This window comes from Fukomys damarensis, unplaced genomic scaffold, assembly GCF_012274545.1.
Source record: "Fukomys damarensis isolate Sample0158 unplaced genomic scaffold, DMR_v1.0_HiC HiC_scaffold_11, whole genome shotgun sequence".
Taxonomy (NCBI): domain Eukaryota; kingdom Metazoa; phylum Chordata; class Mammalia; order Rodentia; family Bathyergidae; genus Fukomys; species Fukomys damarensis.
This window is the reverse complement of record NW_022900923.1, coordinates 26,836,420-26,851,360: the sequence shown is the minus strand read 5'-3', so window position 1 is coordinate 26,851,360 and position 14,941 is coordinate 26,836,420. Positions and strand designations below refer to the sequence as shown.

Here is a 14,941-nt window from a genome sequence, read left to right as displayed (position 1 = left end):
TTTAACTAGCTTTACCTCACCCAGACCAAGACTGGGATGAAAGCAGCATCTGCATGGTATGTATTTTGCAGTAGCTGATAGGGCAATAGTGAAGAGACTGGACCAGTCTCAGACAAATCTGCTCATAGTTACAACTGCTGCTTGGGTGCTATGTATGCACTAGGCATTGTCCTGAGAGTTCTTCTGTGTTGATTTATTTGGGCCTTGTACAAAAGTCCATGTCTCGACAACATTAATATCTCCATATTATAGATGTGGGAACAGACAGGACTAAGTCACTCGTCAAAGACATCACAGCAGTGCTGAAGCTGGAACCAACACCTGCCTGGTAATAAAGAATTCATAGTTCTTCATTATCTGCTCCTGGATATGCTGTCTCATCTCTGCTGTCAAGTAAGCACTCATGAGAATGGCCCAAAAGCCTCCCCAAAAAGGAAAAGAAATGAACCCATCTTGAGTACTTTATCTGTGTCAGCCACTGGGCCAAACATCTTTATTTAGAAAACACACAGGTAAAACTCTTGGCTGAGGTGGATGGACCTCTGTAATTTCATGACCTCAAGTGCACTGCTAGCCATTAAGACCTCTCTGAGGCTCAGCTGAAGACATCAGTCTTCTATGCCTACATCAGACTCATGTTCCTTACTTATTTTGAATTAAAAATTTTCACCTCTTAGGACTATGATCTGGCCCCATCACAAATCCACCAAATACTTCTGGCCTTTGGATTCCTTACCATTCCTTAAGACTCCTTGAACACAAGAAAAGGGAAAGAGTTTTTTTCTGACCTTGAGGAAATTACAACTTCAAGGTCAACAGAAGGTCCCCTAAGCAGCAAAAGAGTTATATTTCAGGCAGCTAAAGACTGCCAATAATTAGCACAGATAGGAGCAAGTCAAAGAGCTTTGCTCCTTCTCATAGGTCAAGCCATCTCGCAGTCCTGTAACTCTGTCCCCAGTAAACCCCTCATCTCCTACAACAGCCCCCGGCCAATGTACAGCATTGACCTCCTGCCTACAGAGAATCAGTGCAGAAAATGAGGTCTGCTGCATGCCTTAATGCCTTCTCTCTTAGACTGAGTAACAAGCAAACTCTCTCAAAGGAGATGAGAAGAAAATTTTGACACTACCACCTCAGTATCTAAAAACAGCATGATGCCAGAGCAATATAATGTAAGCTATGTGTGTACTTCTTCTATAATTTTTTATTCAAATAAAAGCAAGTAAAGTAATATTAATAAATTTCACTTAACCTGATATACCCAAATTATCCTCTTAACTGAACAATAAATAACAAAATTATTAAAGAATTATTTTACATTCTTTTTTCCATATTAAATCTTCATTTAGTTTGGAATTAAAAAGTACTTTTTACAATTACAGCATATCTCAGGTCACATTTCACATGCTTGGCTTCTGCACTGCCTAGCATAGACAAATATTCCCTCTGCTGGCAGGGGAATGGGGAAAAAATAAGAACCAAGATACATCACATAAAGGTACAAGATCCTAATGATGAATGTAACTGTATTGTATACTTAAAATGCACCAATAAATTTAATGGAAAAAATTTTCTCTCTGCTACTGTCTTACAAACACAGGTATCCTTAATCTTTATAAATCAGAAATTATTAGAGGAATGAACAATATATCACCACCTTACCTCCAGCTGCTTTCAATTTCTGAAAGTGTCTTATTTATTTTTTCATTTAACTTTCACTAGAATCCTGTGAAATTGGTCCCTAGAGCATTTTCCATGGGTAACAGACTGGCAGTACCACCACCACCATGCATGTCTGGGACTGAGGGAAGGAAATGGGGCAGGAAGTTTTACTTGAGTAGATAAGTAAGCTCTAGGGATACACTGTATAACATTTAACTGTAATTATAATACTATATGCACTGCGTATTTCATATATAGTACCTGCAGTCATTATATGTACTGTATACTTCAAAATCTGTTAAAAGGGTAGATCTCATTAAGTGTTAAGGTAAAGGTTAACTGTTTTTAAGCCACTCACACCACCACCAACACACACACACACACACACACACACACACACACACACCTTTTGCATGTTCTCAGTTTGTGTCCAGCCAAGGATGAGAACTTAACCGAAGCCATACAGAAATAAAACCCAAATGAGAGAGTAGAGCCAAGTTCCTGGTTGCTTTCCTGCTGCTCACTTTTACATCATTCCAAAAGAATTTGCTGTAATAATTTACACACCTCCACTCCAAAGGGTGTTGACAGACATCAGACCCTCGTGGTCTGTAAGCCAAACTCATCAGCTGTCAAGGGACAGATGGCAATCACTGCAACAGTAGGTCTGACCCATCTTCAGATATTCTGAATGTTGATTAAGGATTTTGTACTGTATTGGTGACGTACTAGGCACCAACATGAAGTTCTGGAGCAGAAGTTTTAAGATCAACAGAGGAATACTTTAGAAAAACTCATCTGAGAGTGGTACAAAAATGGAGATAGAAAATCAAAAAAAGAAAAGAAGTAAAGAAAAAAGTATATGGGGTGGGAAAAGTAATACTGGGAGGAGGATGAAATCAGGACCCTGCAGTCCTCTGGATGATGGGCCACTAATAACCTAAACCATGGGAATTGGGGAAAAGTGATACAAGGAGAAGATGGTAAGATCACAAGAGTTTGGAACTAGCTGCAAAGTCAAAAGCCACTGAAGTTTGAAACACATTACTGGAAGGACATAAATAGAAAAACTGCAAATAGAAAAGTCAATATACCTGTATTAGTCTCTCCCCTTTGGGGTAGACTGAAGAGGAGGTAATGATCTCAGGTTTTGACACACTAATTTCCCCAGCAAGGCCTGAATCTGTTCTATGCACCCACTTTCATAATCTAAGTGAATGACTGTTGAAAGAAATTCAATAAGCACATGGTTTTCCTCAGAACTTGTTTAACTAGTTCATGATAACCTGAACTTGTTGATCATTTATGTTTTGCAAACTGGTCACGGCTATGTGCTCTGTTGTCTTCTGAGTGACCTCCACAGATCTGCTGACCAATATTCACATTTGTTGCTCTGAGGGGAGAAAAATTCCAATACGGAGGTGAAGTTTCTAGTAAGGATTTGACTTCCTAAAAGCTACATAAGGCAGAACTTTAAATCTGAAAATTCTCATGCTTCAACATGTAAAGTGAAAGAAAGTGTGCATGTATATTAGTAATAAAGTTCCTCAGCAATGACATCCTGCATTCCTCGAAATCTAGGAGTTGCGATGCCCATTTTTCACTTAAGCCTTGGTGACGAAATGTTCTGCAGAAGTTCTGTCACACTCAGGAGATTTGGGGTGGCTGGTCTCCCAAGTAGCCCCGATGTCATGGAAAACAAACTGCTTCAGAAAAACAAAAGTCACTATTTGTATAAAGACATCAAGTCTCAAAGTACTCCAGCATGTCTTTAGAAACTGAAATTACAACCTTCAGGGAAGGAACCGAATGTGTGTGCATGTACTCATGCTCAGAGACACACACTTTAGCACTATCCCCAAATATGCCACTCTTCATGGATTTTGCCAAATCTTCAACTATATGTTGAAGTACGACTTTCAAAATATTGTAAAACATTTAGCGTTTAAAAAGTGAATGTAGCCGCTTTATTCAGTGGGGCATATGTCCAGGTTGGGATACAACTCAATCACGGAACTGCAATCACCTCTCCCACTGGCTGTGGCCTCGAGTCCCCAAAGATGGCTCTCACCACGTCTTCCCCTCACTCTAGGCACGCACACAGAAGTGGGGTGCCTCTGTGCTCCCTGGGGTCCAAGCTGCTCCATGAGACCAGTTGTTGTTTTGATCAACAGAATGCACAAAAGTGACATTCCTGGACTCTACACCCTAGATTTTAAGACCATGTTACAGTTTATATCTAGTAGTTCCCCCAAATCTCACATGCTCATAGGCAGAGCTTTTGGAAGGTGACTGGATGATGGGGGTTTACAGCCGACTTGCTAGTAAAGGATAAGATCTGGTCTGGGAGGGTTTATCTCTCTCCCCAGGTCCTCCCTTTGCTCCTCGGCTTCCTGGATGCCATGAGATGAGTGGCTTTCCTCCACCCAGGTCCTTCTACTCTGCTTTTTTGGCCCTAGAGCCAGGTGACTACAGATTGAAAACTTTATAAAACTTGAGCCATAATAGAACTCTCCTCCGTTAAGTTGTGAATGTGTCAAGTATTGTGTCCCAGAGATGGAAAGTAAGGTAGATCACAACCACTGTGTGAAGAATTTGGCTGCCCAGTTGAGAAGAGAGGTCTTCTGTATACAGATCTGAAGCCAAGAGCATATGAATCCCAGCCATCCCATAAAATCAAGCCATACAATAAATCACTACTGTTTCAAGCCACTAAGTGTGCAATTACAGATCTCTGAAATAATAGGTGACAAAAGATATCAAATGCTTTAAAATGAGCCAAACTCATCATTCATCTGCTACCATGTGTGATCATCCAGGATTCTGTGAACTTCTCTTTATAAATTAAGTAGAGTAACACAGGTAGGATCTTCTCTTGTCGTATTTAAACTCTGGCACTCAGTAACATGTAAGGTACTGGCATTTGTCTCGCCACTGAATTCTTGCAGTTCTTCCCTGAGAGTACTAGGGAGCTAGAAAAAGTACCTCCCTTGACTGGTGAACCTCTGTCCACCCTTGTACTCTTGCTTTATTGAACACCATACCACAAACTTGAAAATATTTATGTTAGAAAGTCTGACAAGACAAAGGAGTACATAATACTTCAATGAGTACTGGGTGAATAAACAAAATTTTAGCAGAGCCCTTAACTGCATTTCATGGGTTCAGACTCATGGAGTCACAGATACAGCAAGGACTAGACAGGCTTGGGGTACCCTGATTAGACCCAATTATTGACTCTCACTGCATTTATCCCCCTGTTTCAGAGCATACTTTTAGGCTTCCTGATTTTGGGGTTATTCTTGGATCTGCTTTGGCTTGTGAAAAGTGGGTGGCTGTGACAGTGTGCCAGCTCTAAGCCCACACTTAAGAAATGTCACATATGTGGCTTGCACTCTGGCCCTTCTGTGAAAGCAGCGTGGGGCAGTGTCACCCTGGCTGACTCAACAACCCATGATCCAGAAAAAAAATACTTACTGTTGAATGTCCCTGAGATCATGCGGTTGTCTAATACCCACAACAGCTGACTGATATAAGGCTGCTTTAGCAGATGTTAATATCTGCAGAATACACATAGTACATTAGGGCAATAGAGGCTTCCTGGCTATGTAAGTTGTAACCCAATTTGGAAATGAATGATTCGGTGGTCTCACTGCTAAGCAGAATGTGAGTATAAAACTCTATTGGATATCACTGAATCTTGCCGTTACAGTCTGAGATTATTTTTCTAAAGATTGCAATTTGATATTCAAAGTTCTCTGTAACCTTTAGTTTTCTCTCATTTATATTCCATTCAAACTAGATTATTTATAATTCTTGAACATGTTGTCTAGCCTTTCCTAATCTAGTTCTTTCTTACATCTGTCATCCAACAAGCTTAGGTTCTTCTAACCCTTTAATGCCAAGTTCAGATGTCATCTCTCTAAGAAATCTGCTCTAATTCTGCTTTGTAAGTTAGACTATCCACCTGCTGATTCTTATCGTGATGTATGTTTTTTCCTTTTCTGGTATTTGACTTATTCTGCCTTAAAATACTTCCTTACTTCTCATAAAGTCCTAGACAGTGAGGATGATGGATTATTTATCTCTGTAATCATCATGGCATTTAGCAAAAGCCCTTGTACACAGCATTCATTTTTAAAGAACGAGTGACCAGCCAGCCACAGTCGTGCACACCTGTAATCCCTGCACTCCAAGAGGCTGAGGCAAGAAGACTGCAAGTTCAAAAAGGCTCAGTGGAATCAGAGACGCAGATGCTGCCCCTGGTTAGCCAGGCAACCTTGGCTAGGTCCCTCTATGCTCCAGCCTCCAGATACATAACATCACGGTGATGCATATTTTACAGAATTACTGTAAAAATTCAACACAAAAATGAGTGTAAATGCCTCTTGTGTCTGACATATGGTGGCAGCTCCATACATAGGAGTTCTGTTATAAAAATGATAATGTCACAGAACATCACATAGAAGTTAGTTTAAGCAAATTCTTCATTTTAGATTAGTATCTCTTAAAAGTAAAGCATTTCAGGGCCGGGATTTAGCTCAGTGGTGCCGCTGCCTGCCTCATAAGCACAAGGTCTCCAATTCAATCCCAGGTACCAAAAAAAGGAAAAAAAAGAAAAGTAAAGCATTTGAAGGTGACAATAGAATTCTAGTTCTAATTAGCTGTTTTCCCAGATACCATAGTGTCAATAATCTCAGTTTCTAGTTTTATTAAAATGCTCATATATCCATTATTTTTCTCCACAGTTCTAAACTCCACGGGCAGTTAACATGAGAGGCAAATTTGTTTCAGCCCAGCCCCCCACTCATCTCTGTAAAACAAACTCTTTCTTCCCATTCACAATAGTCCATTTTAACAAAACATTTTGTAGAATTCCCAATCTTCACCAGAGGACCAGAATAGCCACTGTAATGAATCAAAAGCTAAGCCTGTACAAGACACAGATTTGTTTGACAGTGACTGAATGGTGCAACACAATGTAAACATTATCTCAATGGGGTTCCTTATCTAGTAAGAGAGAAAGGAATGTTTTTATTAATAAAAGGATGATACAAATGTCAAGTCACAGATATTATTGTTAATCATTCAGCAAAAAACATCTTGTTTCATCTGCCTTGAACTAAAGGGAATGTATACATATCCATACTTCACTGGAACAATAATTGATTTTTTTAAATTTTTTTTGAGAAAGGGTCTCACTATGTAGTTCAGGCTGGTCTTGAACTCACTACATAGCCCGGGCTGGATGCAAACTCACAGCAATCCTGCTTCAGCCTCTGAAGTGCTGGGATTACAGCCATGTGCCACTATGGCCAGCATAATAATTGATCTTCTAAGTGACAAACTCAGGATTGGGAAACTCAAGGTCCTCTAAGTAGCCAGATGGGTAATGCAAGGGAATGACCTGGACTTCATGCGTATCTATAAAGAAGATTGGTTCACTGGAGGATCCGACTGACTGACCGCTGGGCAGTTGTCGCCCCACCCACTGACTGCTGCTCAAGGAATGAAAATCTGGGGTTGCCAGAACTTCTGAAGAAATTTGGGGTTTTATGTGAAATGCTATGAGTGCTAAAGGCTGCTTTACTTCTTATTTTACAGTTCTTTGAGGCAGAGAAAATATATCTGTAAGCCAGAAGCGGCTATGAATTGGAGGTTGTGACCTTTGCACTAGACATACTGAAGACACTCTGAGTCATCCTAGAGAACTTTGCAGATTATTACATTAATTGTATTTGTATTTTTAATATGAAAATGTACAATTCATTCTATTAACCCTAAACTATACCTCACTACCTTCTGTATAAATGCTAGATCACCCCACTTTTGGCCTTTGTTCAGTTTTACAGCTCTCACCAACCAGGATAGCCCACGGCCACTGCCCTACATACCCATGACCTTGAATTTAAATCCTAGTGGTTCTTTAAAGCCTGGCTGAAATCTTAACTCTGGAGCAAAAGCTTCACGATCCTTCTCAAAATACCCTGCAAGGGCAATCAAACTATACAGTGAAATTTAAAATTTTAAAAGTTAATTATAGTAAAGGATGCATTACCATTAACCCCCCTCAACCTGTCCCTTCACTTCAAACACACTTCTCTCATTGTTCTTGTCACTTTCTGGAACACTTCCGGAAGTCCTTTCATGAATGTCTTTATAAGGTGTGATGAAAATTATGATGAATGCTGCGTGCCATCCAACAGAAAGGCAGCCTCATAAAAAACCATTATGGACACACCTTTTTCACCAGATCTGGCACCATATGACTACTGGCTCTTCCCCAAAGTCAGGATGATCATGAAAAGGCAAATGTTTTAAATCTGTTCAGGACACTGAGATAGTCCTGACAGCACACCTAAAGACACTCCTAGAAGAAGACTTCCAGAGCTGCTTCAAAAAGTGGCTAGGCCGGGTGTGGTGGCACATGCTTGTAATCCTAGCACTTGGAAGGCTGAAGCAGGAGGGTCACTTTGAGTTCAAGGCCAGCCTGAACTTCATAGCGAGACCCTGTCTCCAAAACAAAACAAAACAAAACAAGTGGCTAGGACCACAGGAGGAGTGTGTTTGACATGAGCGGAAGTATTTTGAGGAGGATTAAAGGCAGTGGTCTTTTATTGTAACTGACGTTTTAGAAATTTGAACACCTACTCTATTTTCATCACACCTTGTATGTATAAATCATGACAAAAATTATCTAACATAAAGGCTTTGCACCAATTTCTATCAGGTCTTGCCTAGTGTTTTAGAAGATACTAATTACTCACTACAGCTCTTTGCTATTACAAAAATCAAAGGCCTAAATCAACAGGTCAAAAATAAAGTGTGAGACCATAAGGTTAAGTGAAATAAATCAGACACACCAGCTTAATTACCACATGGTTTTTCTCTCATATGAGAAACCCAAAGTGTAAACAAGGAGCTGATGGGACAAATACATGATAAGAGATAGAGAACAGATTTTGTTCAAGTGGGTATTGGACCAAGAGGGGAAGGGATGGGGTGGGTCTGAGACGTGTTTATACATGAACCAGCTCCCACAAGGAATGTAATCATTATGTACTGTAAACATGTACTAATAAAAAATAAAGACTGAAAAGAAAAAAGTGTGACAGCACTCACCACCAAACACATCTCCGTTCTGGTAGTTTTTCCCTTTCTGGGCTTCCTCTTCATTTTGAACAGTGGCAACATGCTTGGCCGAGGCACAGCCCATAGTCTCATTCGGTCAGCTTCAGCTGGGCTGAACCGCAAATCATCTCTACAGACACCGGGACATTGTTTGCTTCTTTAAATACAAAGAAAATTCGCTTGCTGTTGAGAAGTGTTCACCTGCAACAGAAGAAAGCTGGTCAGAAAGGGTGACTCCAGCAAAACCAGGGCCTCGCTGCGGCTGTGTGGTGTGAGCAGCAGTGTGCTACATAGGGAGCTCCACGTGATCCACAGCACTGGCCTTGTGACTTGGGCCTGGAGAATGAGATGCAAAAAGGCCCATTCTCACTTGCTTCCCACTCAGAAAGCAAGATCAGAAGGCACGCCCCCACATGACACATGGCTGAGGGGGGACTTCCTGAAGAGATACAAAAATTACATATTTATTTACTCAAGTAAACATTTGCACGCTACTACTTTTACACAAACAGGCAATGTGCTTATAGGTTTGCTAATGTTCTGGAATCTCAAAAACCTTTAAGTAAGCAAAGCATATTCATGTGACACCCACCCAGTTTCAGGGACTTTTCCTCTTTCCCGTCCTACTCTGCAGGCCAGCTCTTCCAGCTCCTTGAAACTTTCCAGGAGCATGGAGCCTCCCTCCTTAGGCTGAAGAATGGTTTATACATTTGTGGATGGGGTCGAAAATAATTCAATATTTTACCTGTGGTGACACTGTTTTGGAGGATAAAGGAAGGAGATGGGAAAAGCACTTAAACTTACTTTTGTTCAGTTTCTACTTAGCTAGCTGAATGTTTTAAGGATCAAGGGGAAAATGTAGGAATAAGAAGAAAAGCAAATAAAGTAGTCATTTACCTCCTAGCAAGGCCTTTGTGCCTCTATGGGTCTCTTATAAAGGCAGAAGTATTTATGGATACACCACAAGATTATGCTCAAGTTGACTAGAACAGATTTACCTTTTCCTATTATACCAAATTTTCAGGGTTTGCTCAGCCCAACATGCTCACTTTTGCCTTATATTTTCATCACCCTTGTACAGCCAATCTAGTCCTATAGATGATGTATTACAATCAGGTAGCTGTTTCCTTTGAAATAGCTCTCTTAGCCACTCCTCCCCCTCCACCCATCCTACCATAACACAGCCCTGACCCTCAGAGCCATGGAAGCATCAAGCCCCTTTTAACCTTCACCGAAACCCACATCCCACCATGCTGCGCTACGAACAACTGACGTTTCTCAAGTCCCACACGCAGTGCTTCTGACCCTACATCCTCCTTCCAAGAGCCCAAAGGACATCTGTGCATATAGAAATCTACTGATGTAAATGTAAGATCTCAGCAAAGAGAATTTTTCAAATATGCCTATTCACTCTAACAAGCAAACAGATATAAAAGCGACGATCTTAAATTAAGCCAAGCAAATGCAAACTGCAGTAAGTACTGAGTATGACTGTAACATACCCATGTCCATTAAACTCCTCTGACTTATTTTCTAGCACTGGTTATATTAACTTGTTAACAGAAACACTGTATAAGTTTGATTGGAGAAATTCTGCCAAGCAGGAAGATTTTTCTCCCTAGGTCAACGCTGGTGAACCTTTTAGACATTCAGTGATAACAAACACCCCACTCTGACACACGTGCCATAGGTTCACCACCACTGCTATGTTACAAACAAACTCCGCTATTATTTGGCAGCAGCATCTTTAAAGCCACAATATTCCTCTTTGATGGTCTATTTGTACTCGGATACAGAGCTCTGGAGCCTGATGGGGCAGAGATGCAACATGAAAAAAAAATGCACACAAAACAGCTTACTATAGTACCAAGGTCGGGTTTTCACAGGAATTTGTAACAATGGAGAACCCATAAGAGCAGCCCCAATTATGACTGAGCAGAGACAGGAACAGAAGAGAAGTGTTACTTTGGTAAAATCTGAAAGGTTGGGCAGAAATTCACCAGGCTCGGAAGAGTGGCAACACACAGCTGTCAGAGGCACACAGTGTCAGGCCACACAGACTGCGCGGAGGCACTGGAGTGTGGAAGAGCTCAGCACACTGAGTGTGTGTTTGTCTCGGGAGGCATCAGGCGTATGTTGGGGGCAGGGAGACAGCTGGGGCTGCTGGTGCTTTGTCAAGGCCCCGCTTACTGCCTTTGTGCCTCTTGAACTATCGGAAGATACAGGGAGTTTTTCTGACCCAAATTTGCTCATACTGTGAGAAAACTTTAATAGTGTAGAAATCCACTCTGTTGACTTAGCCAGGTTTCTGAAGAAGCATCACTGAAACATGAGACACAGGGAACAGAGGAGACTAGTTCTCAAGGTAGAAGAGGGAAATCCCTCTGGCAGGCCACTGCTGTCAGTTTTGCTGTGACTTCCCATTCCCCGTCAGCACCTTTCCAGAGTAGCACCCCGTCTTCCTCACCTCTAGTATCATCACAGAGGTCACCACTATGGGCTCCCAGGCTGAATGCCTTTACCTCACACACAGGAGAGAGGGCCCAAGTGAGAGGGAAACCTCAACTCACCTCCCGGTCTGTTGCTACCTCTTTGGAATAAGCAAAGTAAAATAGGAGAGAGAACAGGAAATACATGATTGTCAAGGATTTTGAGAATTGAGATATAACTTACAGCTATCCTCTTTGAGAGCCCTCTTGGTGTTCTCCTCCTCATTCCAATCTCATGTTTAAAATTTCATGTATCCTGAACACCCTATTACACTATCCAAGAAGCATGGTAATCCCCCTGTCCTTAGGGGTACATTCTAAGACCCCTGGAGGATGCCTGAAACTATAGATAGTATCAAACTTTATATCAACTTTTTTCTACACACCCATATCTATAACAAATTTTAATTTATAAATAAGACATAATGAGATTAACAACAATAACTAAAAACAGAACAATTATAACAATATATCTTAGTAACTTATGTGAATGTGGTCTCTCGTGATAATCGAGACAAATATTAATATTTTGTTAACTGCAGATAACTGAAACCATGGAAAACAAAAGTAAAGATTCTCAGTTTCTATAAGGGTAAGAATTTAAGCTATGAATTAATCTTTGATACCCTGAAAGGTATGTCGTGGTGCTTCTTCTATGTCTTATATCAAAAAATTGAGTTTAAAAACTGAAATTTTACGAAAATCAAACATTGCAGCAGACTAACAAAGATAAACCATAAGAATAAATTTTAAAAGGATGCCTCTGTTATTCAGGTACTGGCATGAAGATCAGGTTATCAAGCAATTAAACAAGCTTTATATTCAATTCAAATGATTGCTAAGGAAGTTTTAGCTTTTCTTTTCTTTTTTTTAAGATGAAGGTCTCATTATGTTGTCCAGGCTAGCCTCAAACTCCTGGGCTCAAGAGATTTTCTTTACTAAGCATCTCACATAGCTAGGACCACAGGCATGGGCTACCATGCCTGGCTAATTAAGTGTTTTAAAAAACACTATCACTCATTATGAGGTCTCTCCAAACCTTAAGTAGGTGCAGATTTTACCTTTGAAGTACTGTGCACTATGTATTTCATAGCAGTAATCATCTTAAGAGTGATACTTTTAAGTTTTATGGGTTTATAAAAATATTTTTATAACAATTTACCCATTTGAAGATGGCGATGTTCAAGTCATGTGAGGGACATAAATCTCCAATTTATAAAGTTAATCATGTTTATATAGTTAACAAAATTTATTATATCACTTAGGCCCTGCACATAAACACTTGTCCTATCATTCACCAGTTTAATCAATAGATATTTACTGAAAACCACTAGGTGTAGGCTTGTGTTCGATAGGTATTATGTATATAGGGGTAAACAAGGCAAGATATAGTTTCCTCTCTATCCCTACAGCATATGAATTATGAGAGAAGGAGATTATTAGGAAGACCAGTCAATGCAGCAATGTGGTCCAGTTCCTACAGGTTAAATACAGTGCGACATGGGTGTTCACCCCACAGGCACCTGACTTGGCTTTGGGGAAGACAGTGCTGATAGAGGTCAGGTTTAAGGCATGACCACAGCTGAAGAAATAACACCATGAATGGCATCCTTATCTAAATGTCAAGGGTTCATTTCTGATGAAAATTCTGACCCTCAACTGAAGACCTCAAACCTGAGCAAATATTCAGAAATGCAACCCCAAAAGACTGCTAGAATCATCTGCCCAAACAGGATTCCTTTCAGTTTGTACCTTCACATAGAATATTTTTTTATTTTCCATGAGCTTTGCTCAGGTTTTCTCTTGCAACCCTACACCCTCTATTCAGTTACATCTCTGAAACCATAGCGCTTAGAGAGGTAAGTTAGACGGTGCAGACAAACACAGAGACCACAACATGGAGCCCACTGGAGCATCTTGTTGTCACATACTGTTATTAACAGCATGCTATTTTTGAAGCTGCAGGTCATAGTGTGAACATTAAACTGAAGTATCTCTTTGATGTTTGATGGAAACTTCCAAAACTATGTCTCACTGAGATTTTAACTAAATAATCTATGTGACAGGATTACCCGGCACCTCTAAAAAAACAAGGGGTGCAACTGTCATGGCTTTGTATATAATCCTCTATAAATGCTTGCATGTATATATTATACTGACCCATATAATTAGAAAATACAATCCATAGTACCTTGAGTTAACCTAACTGAATGCCATTTTCTTCTTTTGATAAAATGTATGAGCAAGTTTATAAATTCAATTCAAATTTTAAAAATACATATCCATGCATGTGTATCCTTCCTCCCTACACATCCTGCCTTAAGACTCTCTAGACATCTTAAGGGGAATTATTACATTAGAGTCCTTCCTACTGTACCATGGGGGCTGCTCTTCTACACAAGTCCATTACTGTTCTATGAATAATACATGTCACATATTACATGCATGGGATACCTTTGTCCTTTTATAAGGAAAAACTATGATGGCTATTTTCTTTGCCTATACTGTTTTCAGCCAGAGCATGTTTTCATTAGAAAATCTAGTTCTAATAGGAGACTATGAGAGAAGAGAAAAGAGGTAAGGGGGAGGAGTCATGGGCAAGTAAGCGAGGATACAGGCAGGTGAGTGTGATCTAAGCATGTTGTGTACACTTAGGAAAATGCCACAATGAAACCCATTGTTCTGTATACTTAATATGCACTAATTTAAAAAAGAACGTCACTTTTATAGCATAATTTCCAATTCAGCATATCATATAATCCTCAAAAAATCCTGACGTGTTATGTATTTCTTATGCACTCTATTTACACAAGAAATAAACATGAAAAATGACTTTTAAGAGCCAACTTTTATAAAAGTAGGAAGGAATAAAATAACATGTCTGCTTTTGAGAAAAATCAAAGAAATATTTAATTTTTTTAAAAAGGCTACAGGAAAATATTTCTATTGACATAGTATGATGGGTAATTTAAATTCCCACTAATCAAAGGCTTTAATTTTGAGTAGAAAAGCAAAAAATATTTTAGATACTTTCTTTGTCAAGAATGGGACTTCTAAGACATGAATTTAAAATGATAAATTCCATAAAGAAATTATAAGCCAGAAAGAACATGAATATACCACATGAGGCTTGGAGAACTGGAGAGAAATCAAATTCTGGTTGCAATGGGTACACAGAGAGCTGTGAAGTCAGCAGTTAAGAAAAGGATGTAGCCACATTATTAATAGATCAGGAGCAAAGTGCCTCCCTTTCTATTTCTGATTAAAAAGGGAAAGCAAGACAAGGCTATATCTAAAAACTCTTTGCTTTTATTAAAAAAAAGAGCCAACATCTAAGCTCCAGAAAAAAAAAATATATATATATATAAAATCAGTCTGTTTGCCCATCTGCTCTGCTTTGCTATAATGAGTGTTAATACAGCAGTTCACCAGGGGGGAAGAAGAAAGGAAGCTTAAAAGTGATTTCTAATTTTGAAGCTCTGGTATCCTTGGGCTACTGTTAACACCATTTCATATTTCATTGTGAATGTTAAAAATAATGCATGAAGAGATGTCACATTTGGCATGACGATAATCTGCAGAAGTCAAACCATCCTGTTAGCCTGTGACTGCCGGCATCACAGAACATACTCGTTTCTCCCCTCACACTCATTTAGTGG

General features: G+C 39.8%; 1 protein-coding gene across 2 annotated transcripts in view; it reads right to left on the bottom strand.

Annotated features, from left to right (window-relative positions):
- CUNH1orf21 (chromosome unknown C1orf21 homolog) overlaps positions 1-14,941 on the bottom strand; it is a 199,644-nt gene that overhangs the window by 118,350 nt on the left and 66,353 nt on the right. For both annotated transcript variants that reach the window (XM_010631727.3, XM_010631726.3), the window contains one exon: positions 8,785-8,994. In XM_010631727.3, coding sequence (XP_010630029.1) covers positions 8,785-8,878 — 94 coding nt within the window. In that variant the 5' untranslated portion in view covers positions 8,879-8,994. The remainder of the gene's footprint in view (positions 1-8,784; positions 8,995-14,941) is intronic.